Raw genomic sequence first — 23,004 nt, forward strand, 5'->3', positions numbered from 1 at the left:
AATAAATGCTGTTCTTTTGAACTTTCTATTCAAAGAATGTAACCACAAAAATATTAAATTGAAAAAAAAAACTGCTATTAAAAATGTTTTTAACATTGATAACAATAAGAACCTAAGCATAGAATATTTGAGCACTAATCATAATTACTGATAATAATCAAGCACCAAATCTGAATATTAGAATGATTTCTAAAGGATCGTGTGACAATAAAGACCGTAGTAAAGATGCTGAAAATTCAGCTTTGCCATCACAGGAATAACCTATATTTTAAAATATATTCAAATACAAAATATTTTTATCGTAATAATTTCACAATATTACGTTTTTTTACTGTATTTTGATCAAATAAATGCATTTTTTTAAATAAATGAATGCAAGTACAAGTAATGATACTAAAATGTACCCCACTACTGGGAAGAGTGGTAACACTAATAAAAAAAAACATGTAAAAATGTTACATTTTGTGCATGAATTTATTTTTGTAAACAAAGTTACTTCAAAATAATTATTATGCTGCCAATTCATGGTTTCAGTTCAGTCAACTCAAATTATAAAAATATGTGAAATTATACTTTACCTCAGATTTGCTGTTTGTCCTGTAAATCCTTGATTTTTTTATTATAAACACTTACCACTACTGTGACCTCAGGAGGGCATGTACTGATTTTACACCTGTTGCTCACTGTATGTGTGTTTGTTAAATATGATGTTGATCATGTCTAAAGTCTAAATATTTTAGTGGCACCATAATTATCTGAAACACACATACGCATGAAGTTTGACATGCACTTTATTTAATTAAGACAAAATAACACTTTGAAGAGGAACTCATTTGTTGATGTCCAGTGAAAACAACACAAGCAGCTTGACGGTCACACTGCAGCACAGCAGTTCATAGCGCACAATGACCATAAAACACAAGCTCTCGTGAAACTTAAAAGTGCCTATCGAGTTTCTTTCATTTTTATCCTAAGTCAGGCTTTTCTTCTTCACGGGCTCCTTCTCAGTTCTGTGCGCTCCATAAAGGAGCGGGATGAATGTATCGCTACGCGATGCGCGCAAGACACCTTCCCACGCGTACCCGGGCGCGTCAGACCTGCGCGAGGCGCTTTTGACTGCGAGTTCGAGCGCGCGCAGCTCCATGAGTTCCAGCTCGTGCTTTGCGGCAGTCTCGAGCACCTTCTGCTTGTTGTAATAGATGACGAAGTTATTGATGATGGGGTGGATGGGCAGCGCTATGGCGATCACCCCGCACAGAAAGCTGATCGCCGCGTTGCACCGGCCCAGAGTGGTTTTTGGGTAGATGTCCCCGTAGCCGACAGTGGTCATGGTGATGATGGCCCACCAGAAGGACTGCGGGATGCTTCTGAACAACGTCTCCGGGTGGCTCTGCTCCATGGTGTACCCAAGTGCGGAGAACACGAAGATGCCAACTCCCATGTACATAAGGAGCAGACCCAGCTCTTTGAAGCTCCGTTTGAGCGCGTATGTAAGCGTCTGCAGGCCAGAAGAATGGCGCGCCAGCTTAAAGATCCGCGCAATGCGCATGATGCGAAGAGCCTGCACCGCCTGCTGCACGTTGGCCAGCTCCATCATGGCCGTGCCGAGGTACGTGAGAACCAGCACAACGTAGAAGGGCAGAACTGCCAGGAAGTCTATCATATTCATGAAGGAGAGAGCGAAGCGCAGCTTGTTAGGGGACGATGCAAGGCGCAGCACATACTCTACTGTGAACCAGCCGATGCATGCCGTCTCGATAGCATCCAGGGTCGGGTGCTCAACGCGGTTCCCTTCGGAATCCTCCACCTGAAGGTCCGGTATGGTCCCGAGACACATCACCACAGATGAAATTAGAATGAACAGAAAGGACACGACGGCAATTACGCGTGCGGGAAGCGAGGAGTCTGGTTTCTCCATGAGCTTCCAGACGAACTTTTGCCACCTCTCATTGCGGCTCACGGCAGGGTCAGGGTACAAATCATCCAGGATCAGTTTCACCTTGTCTGCAATCTCCGCCAACTCTTCCTCCTTCTCGGTCAAGTTACTCTTACAGCATTCGTCCAAGTAGCTCAAGTCAATCTTCCAAAACTCCATCTCTTTAATAAAACAAATAGGGCAGATCCCGCGCTTCATATGGATCTCCCCAAAATAGTACACTTCTACGATGCATTTAAACGAGTCAGGGTCTCTGTCGAAGTAGAATTCTCGTTTCCCAGGGTCATAATCATCGCAGAGTGATGAAATGACATCAAAACTCCGAGTTGAGCAATTCACAAGTTCGGCGAGCCTGCTGTCCGGATAGCGGTTCAGAATGTCCCCGCATAGCACCAGCCGCACGCCGCCGATGTTCACGGCGATTTCTTTCTCGTCGCTGCTCGACGAGTCGTTACAGTGTGCGAACCGGGTCCTCGGTAGCGTCCACATCCTCGCAGTCCTGCTCTCAAAACATTTCAATCGCGTTAAATGTTAGAAACGGTGAGTAGTGAAAAGGCGCACGGAGACGCAGGATCCTCATGTCAAAAGAGGATGCAGATTGACTTCATAAATACTAAAGACATGCTAAAGAGTAAAATTAAATCATGTTGTTGTGTAAATAAGAAAAAGCTTTGATAAGAAAAAGAATCAGGAGACTGATATCTTGATTCGAGCAGATATCTGTGCGCTTTGGCGCAGTGAAAGCGCGCAGTTGGCACAGCAGTAACAGGTCTCCCCCCTCCTCCATGTGCACCTCTCTCGCTCGCTCTCTCTCTCTCTCTCTCTCTCTCTATGACCCGACACTCGCCTGGCGTTTCCTGCATTTCCAGCCTTTTAGAGCAACTTACGACAAATCAAGTCAATACTGTGCGAATTTAAAGAAAATACTTTACCTATCAGTTTAAAGGAAATTCTCTGTAGGAGATTTTAAAGTCCCCCTGTGGTGAAAATAAAACTTTTAATGTTGTTCATGTGTCTATGTGGTGTTTTTAATAGGATTTAAGACACACCATGTACAAATTCAGGTCAACACCATTTGTGTATTGAATGTATACAGTATTTTCTCCTTAAAACTGCAGTGAACCAAAGACCGTCTCAAAATCGTGTTTTGAAATTGCTGGTGTTTCTGACGTCACAAACTACCTTGTAATCAATCACATCAAGGTGTGATCTTCAACGAGTTCGATGTGAGTGGAGGCAGGGATAATTTACATATTCATATAATCTTGTATATGAAATGAGGCAAGGCTGTAGTTACATTCAAGCTATTTAAGGTTTTGTTTTGTTTTTTGGTCATTTTGGTGATCAGAGATGGGTTTTAAGGGATAAAATTATTGACTACAGGGGGACTTTAAGGAATTCTCTCTATATACCTATATTGTTTGGGAGATTTCTGATATAACAGATTTCGGGGTAATTGAGGTGTTGCAATGTTTCTCTCACAACACAAATTGTAATTTTGCGCCAGCGGTAAACTAAACTTAATATCAGTTAAACACTTTTAAAAGAAAACCATGCACTGAGAGGCAGTATTAACATTAAGTGACATGGGGAGTAGGAGGTTGCTAATAGAATGCTAAAATAATTACAATAACTATTTTAGGGAAAGAATTATAATCATTCAATTATATATCAAGCAGGGACATTGTGTGCATTTTGTTTTGTGATGATTTCACAGGAACGAATAGAGAGTCTCCGCAACTGCGTTAAGTGATCATTGAAGCGCGCATCTGTGTAAAGACTGTGCCACAAGAAAACACTGTATCCATTTTTTTTTTAAAACAACACATTTTAACACTAGATCGCCTCTTATTTAATAACGAACTAAATTAATGCTCTGCTAGTTAACTGGAGATGTTTTATTTATTTGTAATACAGTAGCCTACATCCGTGCCTCGAAATGTTTCAAAAAAGTGGTGGGGACAATATCACCCTGAGAACAAGTGGTGGGGACATGTCCCACCCGCACATTTTTTTCGGCAGCACGGAGAACAGGTGAAGATGGATGCCGAGCCGAGCAGACGGACACTTAACTGGTGGCCAGAAAAAAATCTACCTGTTATATGGCGATATTTTGGCTAACTGACACTGAGCAGAGAGAGCAGGGCCCTGCCAAATCTCACTCATTCAGCATGAGACTCACACAATTGACACTTTTTACACGCACTCACGCCACACATCCATTTCTCACACAGAGAAAAATCGCAATCCAAAGAGGACACTGACACCGACAGACTGGACAGAGCAGGTTTCTTTGGATATGAAACAAATCATCAGCTCTCAGATTCTGTCAATTTTATTGCGAAATTCAATTTTTTGGGGCGCTTGTAAATGTGACGTGACAGATCGTGGTCGTGAACCGAACATCTCTAAGGCCTACACTTTACTAGTTAATAGTAAATAAACAGGAATGAACTATAGGTGTTTTGAAAGATACAGTAGGCTACAACTTACCGAAATGTTTATGCCTCATACATAATAGATCAATCAGTGTTTTCAACCGTGGAAAGAGGTCAATAAAACAGCTGGAGAACAATAATGTTATACTTCAGGAAAGCCATTTGATAGCATGTTAGTTGGGTAGACAAATTATATATAGAGAGGAGTATTTTGCTAAATATGTTCCCTATATTAAATATTTATTATATTTTTACTTATATCATTCAAATATTGTAACGTTGTTATTATAGCCTAGTAAAAACCACATTATATTTAATTTGAGTTGTTATTTTTAACCTTTAATAATAATAACAGCTGACAGGGCTCTCTGTATGTTTACAGCATTAGGTGAGATATTTTTTTCTTGAGAAAAATTAATATGTATCTACTGTAGCCTACCTAATATTTATCCAAATGAATTGATATTGAATCAAGATCGGAATCAAATCACAAGATCAAGCAATAATAAAAACAGTAGCCTACCAGTTATTGTAGCCTACCATGTAAACATTGTAACATATTGTTACTAAACTTAATCACAATTAATGACAATCACAATACACATCCTGCTTAAATGTCCCTGTTTGCCCCAGAATGTTCAAAATATCTTATTTTCATGAGCATACAAATGTTCTTATTTATTTTTCTATATATTTTATACTATTGTACTATTGAGACAATAGCAAGTTTGCAGTAATGCATGCGTCATTATTTAATTTTGTAAAAAATATTATTTTAATTTGAAAACACTGTTGAGAAATACACATTTCAACAATATTATTAATTTGTGTGTGCATTTTCCTTGAGAACTAGGCTAAGCAAGTTGACCCATGAAACCATTTGTTTATATCGCAATCGCATTATGAAAACAATTTTAGGCTACTGACTTTAATGCGTTTAATTGATATTTAAAATATCACAAAATTAGGATTTTTATTTAGGATTTTGTGTCACAATTACGTCAGTAGGCCTATAGCTGCTCGATTCATCTGTCAGTCACCACTGGAGGTGTCACAAGTTACACACGGCGACATGTTCCGCGACTCAGTGATGCCAATAACCGGATGTGCCACTGGCTTCTGTGCGTCAAATGCCACTTAATGTTAAAACTGCTACTGTGGTTATGTTCACTATTTGACGACAGGTGAAAATATGGGCTCTGACTATCTTGTCTTAAACTTTTGTGATTACTGAAACGATGTTTGACAACAGTGGTCAAAAACATGTTTAAATATCCTCTTTTTTTCTCTTCTCACAGGCAGTTGCAACATGAGGAAATGACACCAAATCACCGAGTAGAACAGTTTGCATAATTAAGACACTGGTTGTTCACTTCACTCACCTCGAGATACTTGCACAGCGAACGACAAGAACCTGATATTTCCATCAAGTTCGTACATCACAGAAAGAACGCCTGCGCTACATAAAAACACTGAATAGAGCGTTTCTCAATTAGTATTAATCAATCAACATTTAGTTCTCCCGTTTCTCAGAGAGGCGACAACCTGCATCCCGAGTAATAGCGCCACCCTTAGACATTTTAGTAGAATTACAATAATAGACAGCTTAGATGTAGTCAGATCGTATGTTTTGTTTTAACCAAGAAAATTAAAGGCATAGTTCACCCAAAAAAGAAAATAATGTTATCATTTACTCATCCTCATGTGGTTCCAAACCGTGCCCCATTCTCCAGAATTCATTGGTAAATATATGAAACACTGATCTGTTAAGGGATAACCAATAAGTCATAAAAATACATTATATAATGTTACTTATCTTTGTTACTAATCTGTGGTCAACATGGCAGTGTGACATCTCAAAGCAAATTGTATCTGCATGATAAAAGATCTGAGAACTACAAACAAACAAAAAAAGAGAGAGAATGAGATAAAAGTAGCAAAAAAAGTACTGGTTCCAGTTTAGAAAATCAAACATTTTAATATTTCAAAGTCAAAGCAATCACCATGGAAACAAACCTTCAAATGGGCTGGTATGTGCAAAATACACCACATTCAAAACCACTGCTGCAAAACCAGACAAACTTGGAGAAAATCCCATTTCTCCACATGTATGGCTTCATTCAGCACGTTTACAATTAGATATTTAATCCCTATTTAAACATTATGTTTTGTTGATACAGCACACACACAAGAAAAATCATACTTTTCTGTAATGAGGCAAGTGGACAGTAAAAACCAACTGAGTTCACGTAAATAATAAAAGGGGGGGAAAAAAAAGTTAGCTGATTGAACTTGGTTGTGCTAAAATTGAGACTTCAAGAGAATTAAATAAAACCTACAACTAAGTGAAATGGAAAACAGCCAGCCAAACTAGACTCCCTGTTTAATCTGGGCATGAAAGAAACTTTCAACTTTTACACAGTTTTGGCAATGCTTTCAGACCAACTGGCACATGCCTATTATATACACACATACACCAGTGTACACATGCGCACACACACTCTACCTCACAACAGTGTACACATGCACACGCGCGCACACGCACACACACACACACAAGTGTACACATGCACACACGCGCACACAGACACACACTCTACCTCACACCAGTGTACACATGCGCACACGCGCGCACACACACACACTCTACCTCACACCAGTGTACACATGCACACAGGCACACACACACACACACACACACATAGCTGTGCAGTTAATCCTCTAGAGTATATAGGAAGAGTTGAAGTGCATCAGTCTGTGGTGTTCATCCACCATACTTTAATTTAAAGGCTCTAAAAGCAGGAGAAGCCAGGCTTACTTCACCCTCTCTCCTGCTTGTTTCTCTCTCTCAGTTCATGTTATTTTACCAGGCCGATTTTCTTGGCTTCTGTTTCGTAGATCAGAAGTCTCCACATTTTCACTATAAAGACTTCCGCTTCTTCATCCAGTACCTGTAGAAAACACATCCCTGATTATCCACACAGCAAAAGAATTACTATCACTATAAAAACTGTATTACTATAACTATAAAAATCTGATTTCATTTAAATAAATGTAAATGCTTTATAGTTTTTGTGGTTACTTACTGGTACTGGTATGAGAATAATAATAATTTGATGGGATTCAATAAGATTTTTGGCACTGTGGTCATGATAAAAGTGCTTAAGTGTCATGAAAATAATTTCACAATGCAAACAACCTTAATAGTTCTACTACAATACAATATAATATAATATAATACAACATAAGGAATTTGGGGAGAAATATGATTACTGACTTTGCAAGTTTTGTGAGATTCACCCAATAGTATTTATTTTGTGTGTGTGTGTGCGCGTGTATATAAAGTGTAGACACTTTTCCATGTGCAATTTACCATGGCAACATCATCCAGAATTCCCTCTGGTGTGCTGTGAGCCATGACCTGCAACAAGACAAAAAACAAACTAATGCCAAGAAAGGAGAACAGACAACATTACCACCCAGTTAGAAACACAAACATACCTTGGAACAGACAAAGTCGACTAGTGTGGCTTCCTCCTCTCCAATGTATTCTATGATTTTCTTATTGATCCAGGGACGGATCCTCCTGTCCATCAATGTCTGTGTGGGGAAAAAGTGTCATTGATACATTGCACCCACACACATTACTGATCAATATCTAGGCTGAGTAATTACAGGCCACATTAAAGGCTTGTCAATAATGTTTTCTCTCACCGTGTCCACCATGTTCCAGTCCAGTGGATAATTAAACAGCTCTTGTTTGACTGTGGGAATTTTCTCAATCAGACTCTTGATATGTTTTCGTTTCTCTTCTGTGTTAACACCAGGTCGTGTCCCCGTGACCTCTGCTCCATCTAGGCTAAGACCTCCCCTCTCATCCTCACTGTAATCGAGAGGTACCAGCTTCCTCTTCTTGGGTGCTTCCTCTGTCTCCTCATCAAACTTATTAAAGACGCTGTCCACTACAGCAAGAGCCTTTCGTCTTACTGCCTGTGGCATTTTAGGACTTCCTGCAGCACCTGAGAGGAAAAAAAAGCATAACGTGAAAAAGAAGAAAAACTTTTGTGATTTAAAGATGATGGGTGAGTGGCCATAGATGGTTAAATAGAAACATGGAAGACAAGGCCAATCATAGTTCAGTATGTAAATGTAAAACAAAAGACCAAATGCAGTTCAGTATGCAAATACTACGATGTCACCTGTCAGTTAGATGTTGAATGCTGAACATCGTATCAATGCAAACCAGAAGATAAAAAATAAAAAATAACGCATCACATCTAAGGCTACAATTATATTTAAAAAAATGTTTAATCAAGTTGCTAAGTGGTTCAGGCTGAAGTAACTATTGAATTTAAAATACCGTTCAAAAGATTTGGGTCAGTATTTCTTTGAATAAATTAATACTTTCATTTAGCAATTGATCAAAACTGACAGTAAAGACATTGATGATGTGTTTTTAAGCTTTCTATTCATCAAAAAATAAAAATGTCATCATGGTTTGCACAAAAATATTAAGCAGGACAACTGTTTTCAACATTGATAATAATTAGAATGGTTTCTTGAGCAGCAAATCATCATATTCAAATGATTTCTGAAGGATCATGTGACTTTGAAGAATGAAGTAATGATGCTGAAAATTCAGCTTTGCCATCACAGGAATACTGACCCAACAGGTTTGCTGACCCAAACTTTTGAGCGGTATTGTACATCGGCTCAAATGCTGTTGTGGCAGTAATTTTAATGACACACAGACCTAGTTTGAGACTGAGGCCTATCTTAGGCCGGAGCTCTTCTGTGGGTGGGGCCTCATGTGAAGAGTTCTCATGTGGAGCGATGTTGTCGCGAGGTGATTCGCTGATGGGTGTGAGGGGTGAGGCGTTCCCACTGGCTGAAGAGACAGAGGGTGCCGTGGTAACAGGTCTAAGTGTGGGCTTCAGGCATGGCTTGGCCTCTCGCTCATCATCGTCATCCTCCTCTTCATCTTCCTCTTGGTCTGTGATGTTATTGTCCGAGTACGCCTCCTTCTCCACACCTCCTTTTCTCTGATGCTCCTCACGGGAGACTTGCAGCACCTCCTCACTCTGCTCTTGCTTTAGAGGAGGCTGCTGCTGCTTCTCGGCCTCCTGCTCTATCTTTAAGGCAAAAAACCACACACAGTTACACATACACGCGCACACAGATAAATGCAGACATAAAAACGCACACACATACGCACCCTCTGAAGTTCAGCATCAGGATCTGGGTGTCCTTCTGCTAGGAGTCTCTTTCTGATCTCCTCCAACTCATCTTTCTCTCTTTTTCGGTCTCTCTCATCTAATTCCAGCTCTTTCTCCCTATCTCTCAATCGCTTCTGCAATGCACTGCCCCTGAGAGAGACAAAGAGAGAACAAGACAAGTAAAATAGACAGGGTGAAAGGTGTAATTTTGGTGGGTTTTATAAGATATTAAATAACATTTCAATAACATTTTCACACTTTTTGTGTATTCTTACAAAACTTAAAAAATTGCAGTACTGTTATTGAATTACCCTGACATGTAAAAAAAGCAGCAATACCATCATTCTAAAGGTTTGTACCTGTAGTATTTGGGATCGTCTCTGTCATCATCATAATCCTCCAGGAACTCTTTCAGGCGCTTGGCTTCTTTAGTCTGAAGAAAAACACAAAGCTTTACTTGCATAATTTTCTCGGACCACTAGAGTGATATATTGAATCCTCACACAATATCCAAGATGATTTTATGTGGCTGTTAAGTTTCCCATGTGTGCTAGACTAATTTACTTTGGCAAAAATATTTTAGTAAAAATATGAACACTACTGTTCAAAACTTTGCAGACAGTAAAGAATTTACTAATAATTTTTTATAACATTATATATAAATGTAATATTACAAATAAATGCATCATTACAAATAAGCATGCATCACCATGTTTTCAACATTGATAAGAAATGTTTCTTGAGCACCAAAGCAGCATATTTTAATGATTTCTGAAAGATCATGTGACACTGAAGACTGGCGTAAGGATTCCGAAAATTCAGCTTTTCCATCACAGGAATAAATTACATTTTAAAATATAGTAAAACAGTCATTTTAAATTGTAATATTTCACAAAATGACTGTTTTTACTGTATTTTTGATCAAATAAATGCAGTCCTAGTAAGCAAGACATTGTAAAAAATCATTTTGTTTGGTGACCCATATGATGTTTTACTTGAATCATCATGTATAATACACTCGGATAACTATTGGTTTTCATCCATTTATTCTTACCATCTCTCTGTGTCTTTCCTCCTCTCGCTCTGTTTCTTTACTGTAGTCCCTTGCTTTTTTCCTCTCTCTGATCTCCCAGTTCTTCAGGCGCTGTGAAAGACAAACATTTCAGTATTTTACTGTGTTCGGTTTCAAACACAATTCTGTTTGTCCTGTTTGGCATAAAGGAGGTCAGGTGATTTAGAAGCAGGACACTACAGAGCTCCAGAGACAGAAGCAGTGCTCCGGAAACGGCACAGATATCCTCTCACCAGCTTTATGGACCCAAAACCTACTCATTTAATTTCAAAATGAACATTTAAAGTAGATAAAATTCTTAATTCGCAAAGAGCAAGGAAATCATGTTATCTGTGATGTTCCTTTATGGTCTTCTAGAAAGATAAAGATTTCAAACCTCCTGATAGGCTGCCTCCTTTTCACGGAGCTTCCTCTCCAGCTTCCGTCGTTCGTACGCCTCCTCCTCATCTTCCTCTCGCTCCCTTTTCTTCTCTTCTCGACTCTTCTCCCTTCAAAACAAAATCGCGCCCACACATAACATTTATTCCGTACATTAGAAACTAGCAATTATACTACTTACAGAAGATAAACAACACTTACAAAGGATATAGAGACAAAGCTTTTAGACGAAGCTTTTCGATGGAACTCTGGAAAAACCACGTACTCTAAAGACCCCATTAAAATGGTTTTACAAATACTACAAATATAAGTACGTGTTTTATACTCTTTTTACTTTATTATATTTGTTTTTGTTTTGTTTACCTATATTATATGTCCTTTTTATGTTTTAGGGAATTACTGCTTTTTAATTTGTCCTACTTCATTTATTTATAAACTACAGTTGCATATGTTCTGTATATTCTTTGTCATGTGAAGCACTAGGAGAAACACTGTTTGAAAGGTGCTATACAAATAAAGAAATGATTTAGGTTTGTTTGCTTCAGTTTTCCCTGAAGATAAAGACTATACATTTTAATGAGAGATATCTGAACTTTCAGGAGCACACTAGAAAACAGACAATCTCTTTGACACTGATAGAGATGAAATAATACACTATATTAGAACGAAAATTTGGTGACTAAGCAGTTTCCCCCATGCCCTCGCTATTCCTCCCAGACCTCAGAGGCTATCATGTTCTTGTCCGCTCAGACAACACATCGGTAGTCTCGTACATAAATCATCAGGGGGTCTGCGGTCGCACCCTCTTTGCAGACTGGCACACCAGATCCTCCTGTGGTCCCAGGGCAAGCAGCTCTCCTTGAGAGCAATATACATCCCTGGGCACCTGAACCAGAGAGCGGACATCCTGTCGAGGCAGGGGCTGAGGCCCGGGCATTGGAGACTGCACCCTAAGGTGGTGGACTTGATTTGGAAGGAGTCTCGTTTCGTTCCCTTCTCAGGGAACCATGATTACAGTCGCAACCTGAGGCGATTTCATGACGTCTTTTCAAATAACATGGAATGGGATTTCGCCGCACATTAACCCTTGTGTTATGTTGCGGGTCAATTTGACCCGTTTAGATTTTCTAGTTGTTGGAAATACTGGTTAACCTATGTTTTTTTTCTTGATATTTTGTGACTTTTTCTCATTTATCATCATGAACATGCATGCAAAGTTTCAACATGCTGGTGTTTTTTGACATATACAAACAAAATTACTGTTCCTTTCGTGATGTTCGCGGGTCAATTTGACCCGCATATTTTAACGCTCTAAGGCAACTGTACGGACCAAAAATAATAACATTTCTTGGTTATATTTTGTTATTTTATTTTTTTACTACCTTATGAAGCTAAAAAAAATGGTTTTCCACACTTATTTCAATGCAGAAAAATATTTTGTCAGCCACAGATGGTAAAAATTACCTATCATTTATTTTTTCAAGCTACCTGAAATAATATTAAACCTTTTTTTTTTTCTTGATATTTTGTGACTTTTTCACATTTATCATCATGAACATGCATGCAAAGTTTCAACATGCTGGTGTTTTTTTTTTACATATACAAACAAAATTACTATTACGTTTGTGATGTTCGCAGGTCAATTTGACCATCATAGTCAGCTATTCAAAAGCAACTGTACAGACACAAAATAAAAACATTTATTTTATGTATGTCAGGGCATCAACTCCAGTTCTAAAGTGTAAGTGTATCTAAAAGTGCTCTAACCCAAACCAAACACACTTGAAAAAGCTAAATCATGGTGTTCAGAATTAATTGCAAATTACAAATGAAAATTTTTGACAGACACAGATAGTAAAATAAGCTCTCATTTATATATTCAAGATATCTGAAATATATTGAGACTTCGACATAGACAGCAGGAAAAATTAGCTCAGATTAATTGATTAATTGTTCAGTTATGATGTTCTAAGCAAAAAAAAAAAAAAAAAGTTAAAAAAATTTTATATGCAAATATATATAAATATAACTTATATTCAAATTTTAAATAGTTTTAAAAAATGGTTAAAAAACATTTTCATTAAATCATATCTTAAGATGTATATTTTTTGGAATATTTGACAAATGTTGATATTAAAAGTTTACAGTTTGAACCTGAATCTTTGTTGTTTTTCATAGTGTGATTTTTGAGGAATTGTATTGAATCCAATGCGGGTCAATTTGACCCGGAACATAAGGGGAGTGCACAGAATTAAGTAATGTGATGCATTTCCGAGCAAAACGGAATATGGGAAATAAATGTCAAAATATAATTTAAAAAAATGTAAATCTTGCAAACTGCACACCTTTATTAAGTAACACATCAGTCAACTTTCAAATACAGATGTTTGTAAAGATTCTAGTCATACACACCTTGATCTGCTTCTGTCTTTACTGCGATCACGACTTCTCTCTTTCTCCCGCTCTTTCTCCTTAGTTCTCTCACGTTCACGGTCTCGCTCTCTCTCTCGCTCCTTTTCCCTCTCCTTCTGTCGCTCTCTCTCCCGCTCTTTCTCTCTCTCTCGGTCACGCCGTTCTTTCTCTCGCTCTCTCTCTTTATCTCTTTCTCTCCTCTCTTTCTCAATTTGCTGTTTTTCTTTCTCCTTCTCCTCCTCTAGTTTCTGCAGTGTTCCGGTGGGGAAAAAGAGAAATTAGTTCATGTAAGTGTGAGAACACACATATAGAAAAAGAGCAAAGTTCCAGAATCTCCCTGGAAACAGAATGAGGTTTAAAATAATGAAGCCAGATGAAAATCTCATGATTTCAGCACTTACACTCAACAGATGCACACACAGTATTCCTCTTCCATATAAAGTTTCATATATAAAGTTTCATTGTACACATTTTATTGGATACTTCATTGAAAATATCATCCTACATGATTATGGACTATTTATAATATCTGAAATATTTAAAATAGAGTAATCATTTTGATTGCAGATACACAGCCCACACTGCACTAAAGATACTTTCTCTCTGATTGACCTGAAAAGATTTCAGTGTTGTCTTTGGCAGACATTTCTCTCTGTGGTCAGAGATTGCTTCATTGCCAGAAATGACATTAAAACTAGACCTTAAGGAGGAAAGGTGGGTTAGTTCACATACACACAAATATATTTAAACATTCTCCCTACCAGGGTTGTTGTGATAAAATGTTTGTAGTCTGTACCAATAAGAGTTGAATTCTCAATATCAGTTTCATTACCACAGCAAAAACAAATATGCTTAATAAATACACTACATTCAAAAGTTTGGGGTCAGTAAGATTTTTTTTTTTTTGAAAAAAGTATTTTATGCTCTCCAAGGATGCATTTTGTGAAATATTATTCAGTTTCTATTGTAAAATGCATTCCTTTGATGGCAAAGTTATATTTTAGATCATTACTGCAGTCTCACATGATCCTTCAGAAATCATTCTAATATGCTGATTTGATACTCTCTTATTATTATCATTTGAAAACAGTTGTGCAAATATTTTATGGAAACCATGACACCTTTTTCAGGATTATTTGATGAAACGAAAGTTCATAAATTATTTGAAATAGGATTTATTTGTATTTACTGTCACTTTTGATCAATTTAAAACATTATTGCTGAATAAAAGTATTAATTTCTTTCATAAAATAAATACAAATCTTGTTGACCCAAAACTTTTAAATGGTAGCGTATATATACACACATACATTTATATACAAACATAAATATATGCACACTTTACGCACATTTATTTAAACAGTAAAAATATGAATATGAATATAAATATAAATATTAAATTAAAATAAAACAATGGAAAGCATTTTTAGCCCAATTATTAGAGTAATCAGAAGTGTTTGATTAATATTAATAAAATAATACACAGCAACATCTATTTGGCTGCATTTACACCACAAACATATTTTTGTCCATTCCTATAAAACTGACCCTTTTAATGAATACCTCTCCAAAACGTCCATTTTGACCAAGAAGTGACTGTTCACACACATATATACGCACCTGTCAGTCAGACAGCCCTTGGGGACCAATTTGACTTGCATTATTACACTTTTTGGTGTTGGTATCGACCTGGTACATCATTAATCTCTACACACACTGTGTATTTCTCTCATAGTGCAACAGCGGATTTTAAAGCAGTGTTCATTATTTCCATTCACTGATTTCTTTTTAAATCAGTTTTGAAGAGATCTGTAATACACTGTACCATCCAAATACATTCACTTTGGCAAAATGAATGAAATCAGAGAGGTGGAGTCTCACCCAAGGGTCGTCTTCTGTTGTCCCTCAGGCCTCAGTCGACCAACAAATATAAACAAATAAAGACGGAAACAGACGCTGACCATCCAGAGACGGAGAGGCTACAGAAACACTAAACGTTTCAAATAGCTGTGACAATAGAAAAGATATTGAATGTTTACTGTGGAGAGCGACTCTCTGCTCTGAATGGTGAACGCTGAGAAAAGAGGAAAGGCAAGGAGAAAGAGAGATGAAAAGATGAGCACTAAGTGGGATTGTATGGAACTGACTTTCCTTTCGTTGAATTTTAATGAGCCAAAAATTTTATTGATAAACTTAACTCTGAATAAACTCAATGAAAACAGGTTGAGACAATACCTTTTATTTTTTATTATTTTTTATATCTCTTTAAGGTGGGTCATAGACTCATACTTTTTATTATTAATTTTGTTCCACTTATAATGTTAAACAAGTCTTTATGCAAAAAAAAAGGCCTGCGCCTTTAAGACTCCTATGTAAAGGCTGTATTCATACTGGGAACTACATTCTCAGAAGGTGAAGCACTGCTACTTCTGCGGAGTGATTTACTCCAACTCTGAGCGAACTCTCTTCTCCTCACCACGGGGCTTCTCAGGTGCTGCAAGCAAATCACTCCACCCAAGTAGCAGAGCTTCGCCTTCTGAGAATATAGTTCCCAGTATGTATATGGTTAGAAGATGGCTGTGCCTCATGTGACCTTGTTATTTGTACACGCTGTGACTATACAAATCACAACATGTAAATAGGAAAATGTTGCCGTTATTTTGTCACTTATCGGGAGCAGTATGCTAGCTGGAGCCGTTTACTTCCAGTCTTTGTGCTAAGCTAGGCTAGGCTCCGCATCAGACAGAGTTACGGCACGCACGGAGATGGGAAGGGTATGTATGAACTTATCTAACTCTGGGGGATACGGTGAATAAGCTAAAGTCCCAAAAAGTCAGCGTGTTCCTTTAAATACGCAGATATAGGCAAATTCAATCTGATAATGTATCAGTTGTAATGTATCACTGCATCAAATGTAATGTAACAACAACAAAAAAACAAAAACAATAGATAGAAACGGAGAGAAAGAGGGAATGAAAAAAGACAAATATGACAATCTTACCTGAGCAATCTTCAGCTTTGTGCGTGCTGTGAAATGGCGCCCCCCTCAGACTACAGTGAAAAATACTGCAGTGGTTATTCAGTACTGCATTTCTCACCAAAACCACTCTTTTACACAGAGGACTCGCAAAAGTTCACTGAGCTCTGCCCACACAACAACTTCCAAAAATACGGTTTATCGAACAACTTCCGCCGAACACACACACTCAGGATTACTGTTTGTCTTCTGGGGTCAAGATATGAAAGTGTGTTACATTTCAGCGGGTCATTTTAACACTACAGCATCCTCAGTGCAGCATCTCTGAGGCCAAGAGCCAGTTGCGCCTTTGTTTATCCTCCAGAAGGGGGCGCCCAAGATATGAATAATAGAAGAGGGGGCTCATACTTACATCCTCTATTCCAGCAACTTTTTCCAAAGCTCTGAGATTCATCTTGCTTTAGTCACCATATGACCTCTACCGTAATGGTGGGGTTTAATGAACAGATTAGCTTTAGAGGGAGGTTTACAGTTCGTTCATGCACTTTTTTTTTGTGTGGTAAAACTAGCCTGAACTGGTCCTGCGCATCTGCAGCCACTGTTTCTCTGAGTGGGAACAATCTAAGAGGCTTCTGCCCTATCTTTCCTATAACCATTCTAGAGAACAGCTTCTAATGCTGTCATCTAACACATTTTTAAGCCTCCATTTTGTTAGATCTTATGCTTAGATGCTGCTAGATGGAAAAAACACAACAAAAGTGGCATTATTTGTAATAAATGTCAATAATGATGTTTCTTGGATAAGAAAATTGCCCAGCACAGCTGTCTAAAATGGGCAGGTTATATCAAAGTGGTACTACGGATTTATTTGTGTGAATTTACGCTATTCAGGTGTAGTTTCAGTTATAATAATGTGGGTTTAGAGTACTCTAGATGTGGCCGTCTTCAGTCCACAGACTAGGTTAAGAAAAGAACAGAGAGAAGGGAGGAGAAAAGGATTGTGTTACCTTGTGTGTGTCTCTGAATTTGCTTATCTCTCTGGAAATCAGGTCTCGCTTGTCATCCTCCAGCTCCATGGCATTTATATCATCCTGGGGAAAAGTATTATAGCAAAATCTATAAGTCCATCTTAGCAGAAGCAGATAGATTCAACCGTTTAAAAATATGAACTTTAAGAGCAATAATCAGAATTAGTTTTCCAGACCTTTCTAAATACATCTAGAAAGGATTAGTTCAACCAAAAATAAAAGTTCTGTCACCATTTATTCACTCTCATGTTAAGACAGATATGACTTTCTTTCATCCGTGTAACACAAAATTAGAATTTTTTAATAATTTCCCATTTGATCTTTTTCATACAATTATAATAAAGGGAGACTGAAGCTTTCAAGCTTCAAACATATATACAAATAATCATAAATGCAGTTCATATGACTTAAGTGCAATATTCCAAGTCTTCTGAAGTCACATGATGACTTTTGAGAAAGTAAGTAAGTGTTACGGGTTTGGGACAACATGTGAGTGAATAAATTATGTCAAAATATTTGAAGCGAAACTTTCTGCCAAATGTCCTAGTATTTCAGTGATGTCATTATGACAGGCCTGCCAGGTCAGTATGGTTATATACATAGCGAGAGCCTAAATACCTCCTTCTTCTCTCTCCGTTTCTTGCGTTGATGGGCTTCAGCATCCTGTGAGGAAGCCGAGAGCTCGCTGGAGTATTCCCGGATCAGACTGTCAATGGCACCCTTCACCATCTGATCACGTCGCTTCGTCTCCTCGTCCAGAACCTCTTCCTCCTCTTCGTCTTTAGGCTCTTCTCCAGTCTGAGGAGCCTGTATAGGGGATATGCATTTCTGTTACATCTGATACTTATCACTTTTCACAAACTCCTCTAAACAGGGAAATTCTCTGGACAACTTTGGACTGACATGATCCACAAAAGCTCTTTCAATCAATGAACCACGTGAGGAGCATTCATTTTAAACTTTAATACTAGTAATTAATATCTTTTATATATATATATATACTGGCCCCATCACATTGAAAGGAAAGCCTTTGGCTTCAGTTGCAGAAGGCATGGGATAACATTAGTGTTGAAGTTCTGAGGAAATATATAGACACTATGTCAGAGATTTGTGCTGCTGTAATTACTGCAAAGGTGGACACACCAAATATTAAAGTTAAAAGTAGATGAAACAGTACGACTCACTTCATCTGATATTTGTTATGCCCAGAGCAACCATCTGCATTTTTTTTTTCAACATTATGAAATTATATCATGAATTGGAGGCAAACAAAGGTCAATATTTTCAGATCTGTCAGGTGTTCTAATCATTTTGGCCACCACTGTGTGTGTGTGTGTGTGTGTGTGTGTGTGTGTGTGTGTGTGTGTGTGTGTGTGTGTGTGTGTGTGTGTGTGTGTGTGTGTGTGTGTGTGTGTGTGTGTGTGTGTGTTATATGTATCTAGCAATATACACACACATATGAAGAGTTCAGATGCAAAAGCCTCTAAGTGCCATCTGAAATTTTCTTCTAGAATGATCATTTTTATCAAGCTTGTATATTTAAGTTCAGTAATTTCACTTAAATGACAATAAATAGGTCATTTTCATTGCCATTTAAGTGAAATTTCTGAATTTAAATATACGAGCTTGATAAAAATGATCATTCTAGAAGAAAATTTCAGATGGCACTTAGAGGCTTTTGCATCTGAACTCTTCATATATATATATATATTAGTACACCACCATTCAAAAGTTTGGAGTCAGTAAGTCTCTTATTCTCACCAAAGCTACATTTATTAATTTAAAACTACAGTAAAAACAGTAATATTATTACAATTTAAAATAACTCCTCTATTTTAAATATATAAAATGTATGGTGGCAAAGCAGCCATTATGTCAGTCTTCAGTGTCACATGATTCTTCAGAAATCATTCTAATATGCTGATTTGGTGCTTTAGAAACATTTCTGAGCAGTATCAAATTTTGAACAGCCGCTTAAAGGAGAACTCCGGTCAATTTTAACATTGAGCTCATTTTTTGTACATTTGGAGTGCTGTCAGTACAGAGAACAACGACAAAAATCGGTGTTGCCTACACCGTGTTATCCTCTTTTTAAAATTTGCATCCTGTTGACTTCAATGGGGCAAGTTTTAAACCTGCTTTTAGGTTCTTAACATCCTTGATGTGTCATTACAAGTGCACAGGTCATGTGAGTGATTCCTTCGGAGTGAACGCGGGTGAATCTGACTGCAGTAGATGTGAAAGATATTAATAAAAATGATGTTTATTCAGCCAGCGCACATACCTGTATTTACATCCTGTTTTCGGTCGAAGTCCACAGTAGTCGATTGTCGAGTTCACGTGCATAGGTTTAGTACCTATGATCACGCGCGTGAACTCGGTTTGAAATTTTAAAAAGAGGATAACTCGGTGTAGGCAACACCAATTTTTATCGTTGTTCTCTGTACTGACAGCACTCCAAATGTACAAAAAAATGAGCTCAATGTTAAAATTGACCGGAGTTCTCCTTTAATATTTTTGTGGAAACGTGATACATTTTTTCGGGATTCTTTGATGAATAGAAAGTTCAAAAGAACAGCATTTATATGAAATATTTTGTAACATTAAAAATGTAATTACTTTCACTTTGGATCAATCTAATGTCTCCTTGAGAAATTACAAAAGACTCCTGTATTTTAATGACTGACAAGACTACTGTATTGTATCGATTTAGCAGTTAGTCCTGGAGGACATCTTACCCCGTTTCGTCTCCTCTGACTGGCCTTCCAGGTCTCCAGTTGAGCTTTGGTCTTTGCATCCACCTTCACAAGTAACTTCTTATCACCCACTTGCAGCTCGTGAAGCAGTCGGAGAGCTCTTAGCGTGGACTCTGGCTCTTTGTACTCACAGAAACCAAATGCTACAAACAAATAAAAATTTTATAAGTTCACAACATCAGGTGAGAAAGATGACACAAATTTAGATAGCTAAAGGTGTGATCTTTTTAAACATATTGCTTTATAGGATAGAAAAACAGATGAGAGGACTCTCGTCTAAGAAAGGATTCTTCAGAAAATGTATTCAATACATTAAAAAATAAAGTCTGTAAAAAATGGCATGGCTAGAGCTCCCCAATAAGACGTTTCTTGATAATGGTGGACTACAAACTACTGACAGGCTTTGCGCTGAGGGTTATTATAGTGTTACTTTATACCTTGCAGTTTTCCAGAAGCCCCCTGAACTCTTTTCCAGCTGAGGACCAAACCACATTTCTGCAGAGAAGAAAAAAATATGTTGAGAAAAGCTGACTTATGAAAACATCCTGAGCTAAATGATACATAACACAGACATTCCAAAGAACATCAGGTCAAGTAATGGATGTGTTAATCAGCTTAGAGGGATAGTTTAAAAAAAATTATCATGATTTGCCTTCCCTTGACATCCCTTCCCAAAGTTTTCCATTCATCTTCAAAACACAAATTAAGATATTTTTGATCAATGCACGTACTATACATAGAGCACATCAAATTTTGTAAAGCTCAACTGTACCTGCTTGCTCGTGCATCAAGCAAGCACGTTTGGGCTTCCATTCACCATATTTGATGTGCTCTATTTATGTGCACTGATCAATGTTTCTATATGAAATAAAAGCATAAATTAAATCTGTTCATGATATAAGCTCATGTCTGTTTTGGGTTTTGGGTGAATGGAGTTTAAATGGAGGGATATCTTCAATTGTGTTTCAAACAGGAGTTTGGAACGGCATGAAGGTGATTAAATTATGACAGAATCTTCATTTTTGGGAGAACTAACCATTTAAAGGGGTCTAAAATATTTAATATAACTGTGCAGACAAAGTTGGTGAATAAATTCCCCACACTTACCGCCAACAACTGCCGCACCAACATATCTGAGGCCTTTTCTGAGATGTTTCCCACAAACACTGTGGTGGTCGGCCCTGTGCTGGTTCCCGTACCTTCCTCTGGGACCTTGTTACGGGTGGCAATGGCTTCCTGAGTCAGCTTCTGAACCACTGGCACTGCAGTTTGAACGAAAACCTGTGAGACATTTAAGGAATAATTAGTAGCGAGTCATTTTTAGCATGTAATAGACTATACCTGGCTCACAGATCCATGCATCTGAATTTGAAACCAGATTACTATTTGAAAATGGAAGCATATTGCACCATGAGATCCTACATGGTCTCTCTGTAATTAGAACCTGTGAACTGCATAGCCTATAAGATAACATCCAAATTTATTTTCTGACTTTTTAAAAAAGATTTATTTATTGGGAATATACATACAAGTGTAAAATATGCAAATGCACAAGAAATAACAGTACATTCCCTTTTTTCATCATAATAATTAACAAGAAAAGGAAGAGAAAAAATAAATAAATAAACATAAATAAATAATTGAAATACACAACCATAAAAATTACCATTGCTCCCCACCCTCTCACAATCATCTGCCATGGTTTGTTTAATACATCATTAACATTGTTAAAAGTAAAAATACAATGATCAATGACAAATAATAAATGAAAATAACAAATCTCCAAATTTCTTGTATACAAATTAACAGGACATTACACATGTACAGCACAATATAACAGATTATAAGAAAAAGTTACACCTACTGTACATGTTCTCTCATCCTGGTAACAGGGTTAATATTCAAAACGGATATTTGGACTAAATATTCGTTCTCAGGAAACCAAACCAAACATTTCAGCAGTCTTGGTACATACCGCTGGAGATGAAGTCATCATTCCTACAGGGACTGGCATTATTGGACTTGCTGAGGAAATAAATAAAGATTAAGACAGTCATAAGCACTCCATATGGCTATATGAATATACATCTCTTTCGTCTCCATGACCTACCTGTAGGCACAGTGGTGGGAAAGCCAGCAAACTGTGTGGGGGAAATGCCAGGGGGTAACTGGGCTATTTGGTTCAGGTGAGGAGGGAATGACATCTCTGCTGATACACCGATCTGTCAGAGAAATCTTTAAGTGTTTGATCATACAAAGTCATACTAACTGGGATTTCACTCTTATGTAACGTTAGTAAACATAGATGCAGACTGCACATTCTATACCAAATCTGCCTGCTTTGTAACCAATGCATGTTTTAATCTCTGTCCTGCATCACATGAAAGCCAGTTGTCTTTCCACCCAAGAGATTGTGCGGAAGAAACACAATATTTGCATCAACAGCCATTGCATCCACATTTATTTTGAGAGCAAAATAAAATCACTAAACTCCATTATATCCTAATTAAACTAGGAGGCCAGCTGAGAAAAAAAAAAGAAAAAGAAAAAAAGCTCTGTATTTACTATATTGTTGATTAAGACTCACCAAATTCGGTTATCTACTCCGCTGGAAATAATGTGACCTCCTTTCCGCCACAGGAATGGATGTACGAGTTGTACAATAAAATAACTAATGTTTCTCTTTTGATTTGGTCATGCGTTCCTCTGATAATAACGAGCATCCATTGAAAACCCAAAGAAATACCGTCAGCGTCAGGAAAGGCAATTTAGCATGAAACTGGCGTTACAG

The 23,004-nt window shown here is 37.6% G+C and overlaps 2 protein-coding genes across 2 annotated transcripts; both read right to left on the reverse strand.

The window, feature by feature from the left end:
- Positions 1 to 774: 774 nt before the first annotated feature.
- kcnf1b (potassium voltage-gated channel, subfamily F, member 1b) lies at positions 775 to 5,823 on the reverse strand. Its single transcript, XM_084390656.1, has 2 exons — positions 5,757 to 5,823; positions 775 to 2,435 (listed from the first exon to the last, which is right to left on the reverse strand). Exon 2 carries the CDS (start codon positions 2,423 to 2,425, stop codon positions 971 to 973), a length of 1,455 nt encoding a protein of 484 aa, XP_084246782.1. The 5' UTR covers positions 2,426 to 2,435; positions 5,757 to 5,823; the 3' UTR covers positions 775 to 970.
- A 509-nt stretch (positions 5,824 to 6,332) lies between these two features.
- On the reverse strand, positions 6,333 to 22,966 carry rbm25a (RNA binding motif protein 25a). The gene is made up of 18 exons (XM_084391989.1): positions 22,801 to 22,966; positions 22,324 to 22,435; positions 22,189 to 22,238; positions 21,321 to 21,494; positions 20,651 to 20,708; positions 20,196 to 20,356; positions 18,076 to 18,264; positions 17,437 to 17,520; positions 13,453 to 13,700; positions 11,039 to 11,150; positions 10,645 to 10,734; positions 9,950 to 10,023; positions 9,590 to 9,740; positions 9,128 to 9,506; positions 8,089 to 8,393; positions 7,876 to 7,974; positions 7,748 to 7,795; positions 6,333 to 7,325 (listed from the first exon to the last, which is right to left on the reverse strand). The coding sequence occupies exons 2-18, from the start codon at positions 22,415 to 22,417 to the stop codon at positions 7,233 to 7,235; spliced, it is 2,409 nt and encodes an 802-aa protein (XP_084248115.1). The 5' UTR covers positions 22,418 to 22,435; positions 22,801 to 22,966; the 3' UTR covers positions 6,333 to 7,232.
- Positions 22,967 to 23,004: the final 38 nt, after the last annotated feature.

Source organism: Rutilus rutilus (assembly GCF_951802725.1).
Source record: "Rutilus rutilus genome assembly, chromosome: 20".
In the NCBI taxonomy this organism is placed as follows: Eukaryota; Metazoa; Chordata; class Actinopteri; order Cypriniformes; family Leuciscidae; genus Rutilus; species Rutilus rutilus.

Excerpts from the sequence above, each read along its gene's own strand:
- rbm25a (XM_084391989.1), bottom strand. The coding sequence starts at position 22,417 with ATGTCATTCCCTCCTCACCTGAACCAAATAGCCCAGTTACCCCCTGGC. Across the intron at positions 18,265-20,195 it reads GTCAGAGGAGACGAAACGGG|GCTCCTCAGACTGGAGAAGA; the intron begins GTAAGATGTCCT and ends TCCCCTATACAG. Across the intron at positions 11,151-13,452 it reads AAAGACAGAAGCAGATCAAG|GGAGAAGAGTCGAGAAGAGA; the intron begins GTGTGTATGACT and ends TTTGTTTTGAAG.
- kcnf1b (XM_084390656.1), bottom strand. The coding sequence starts at position 2,425 with ATGTGGACGCTACCGAGGACCCGGTTCGCACACTGTAACGACTCGTCG.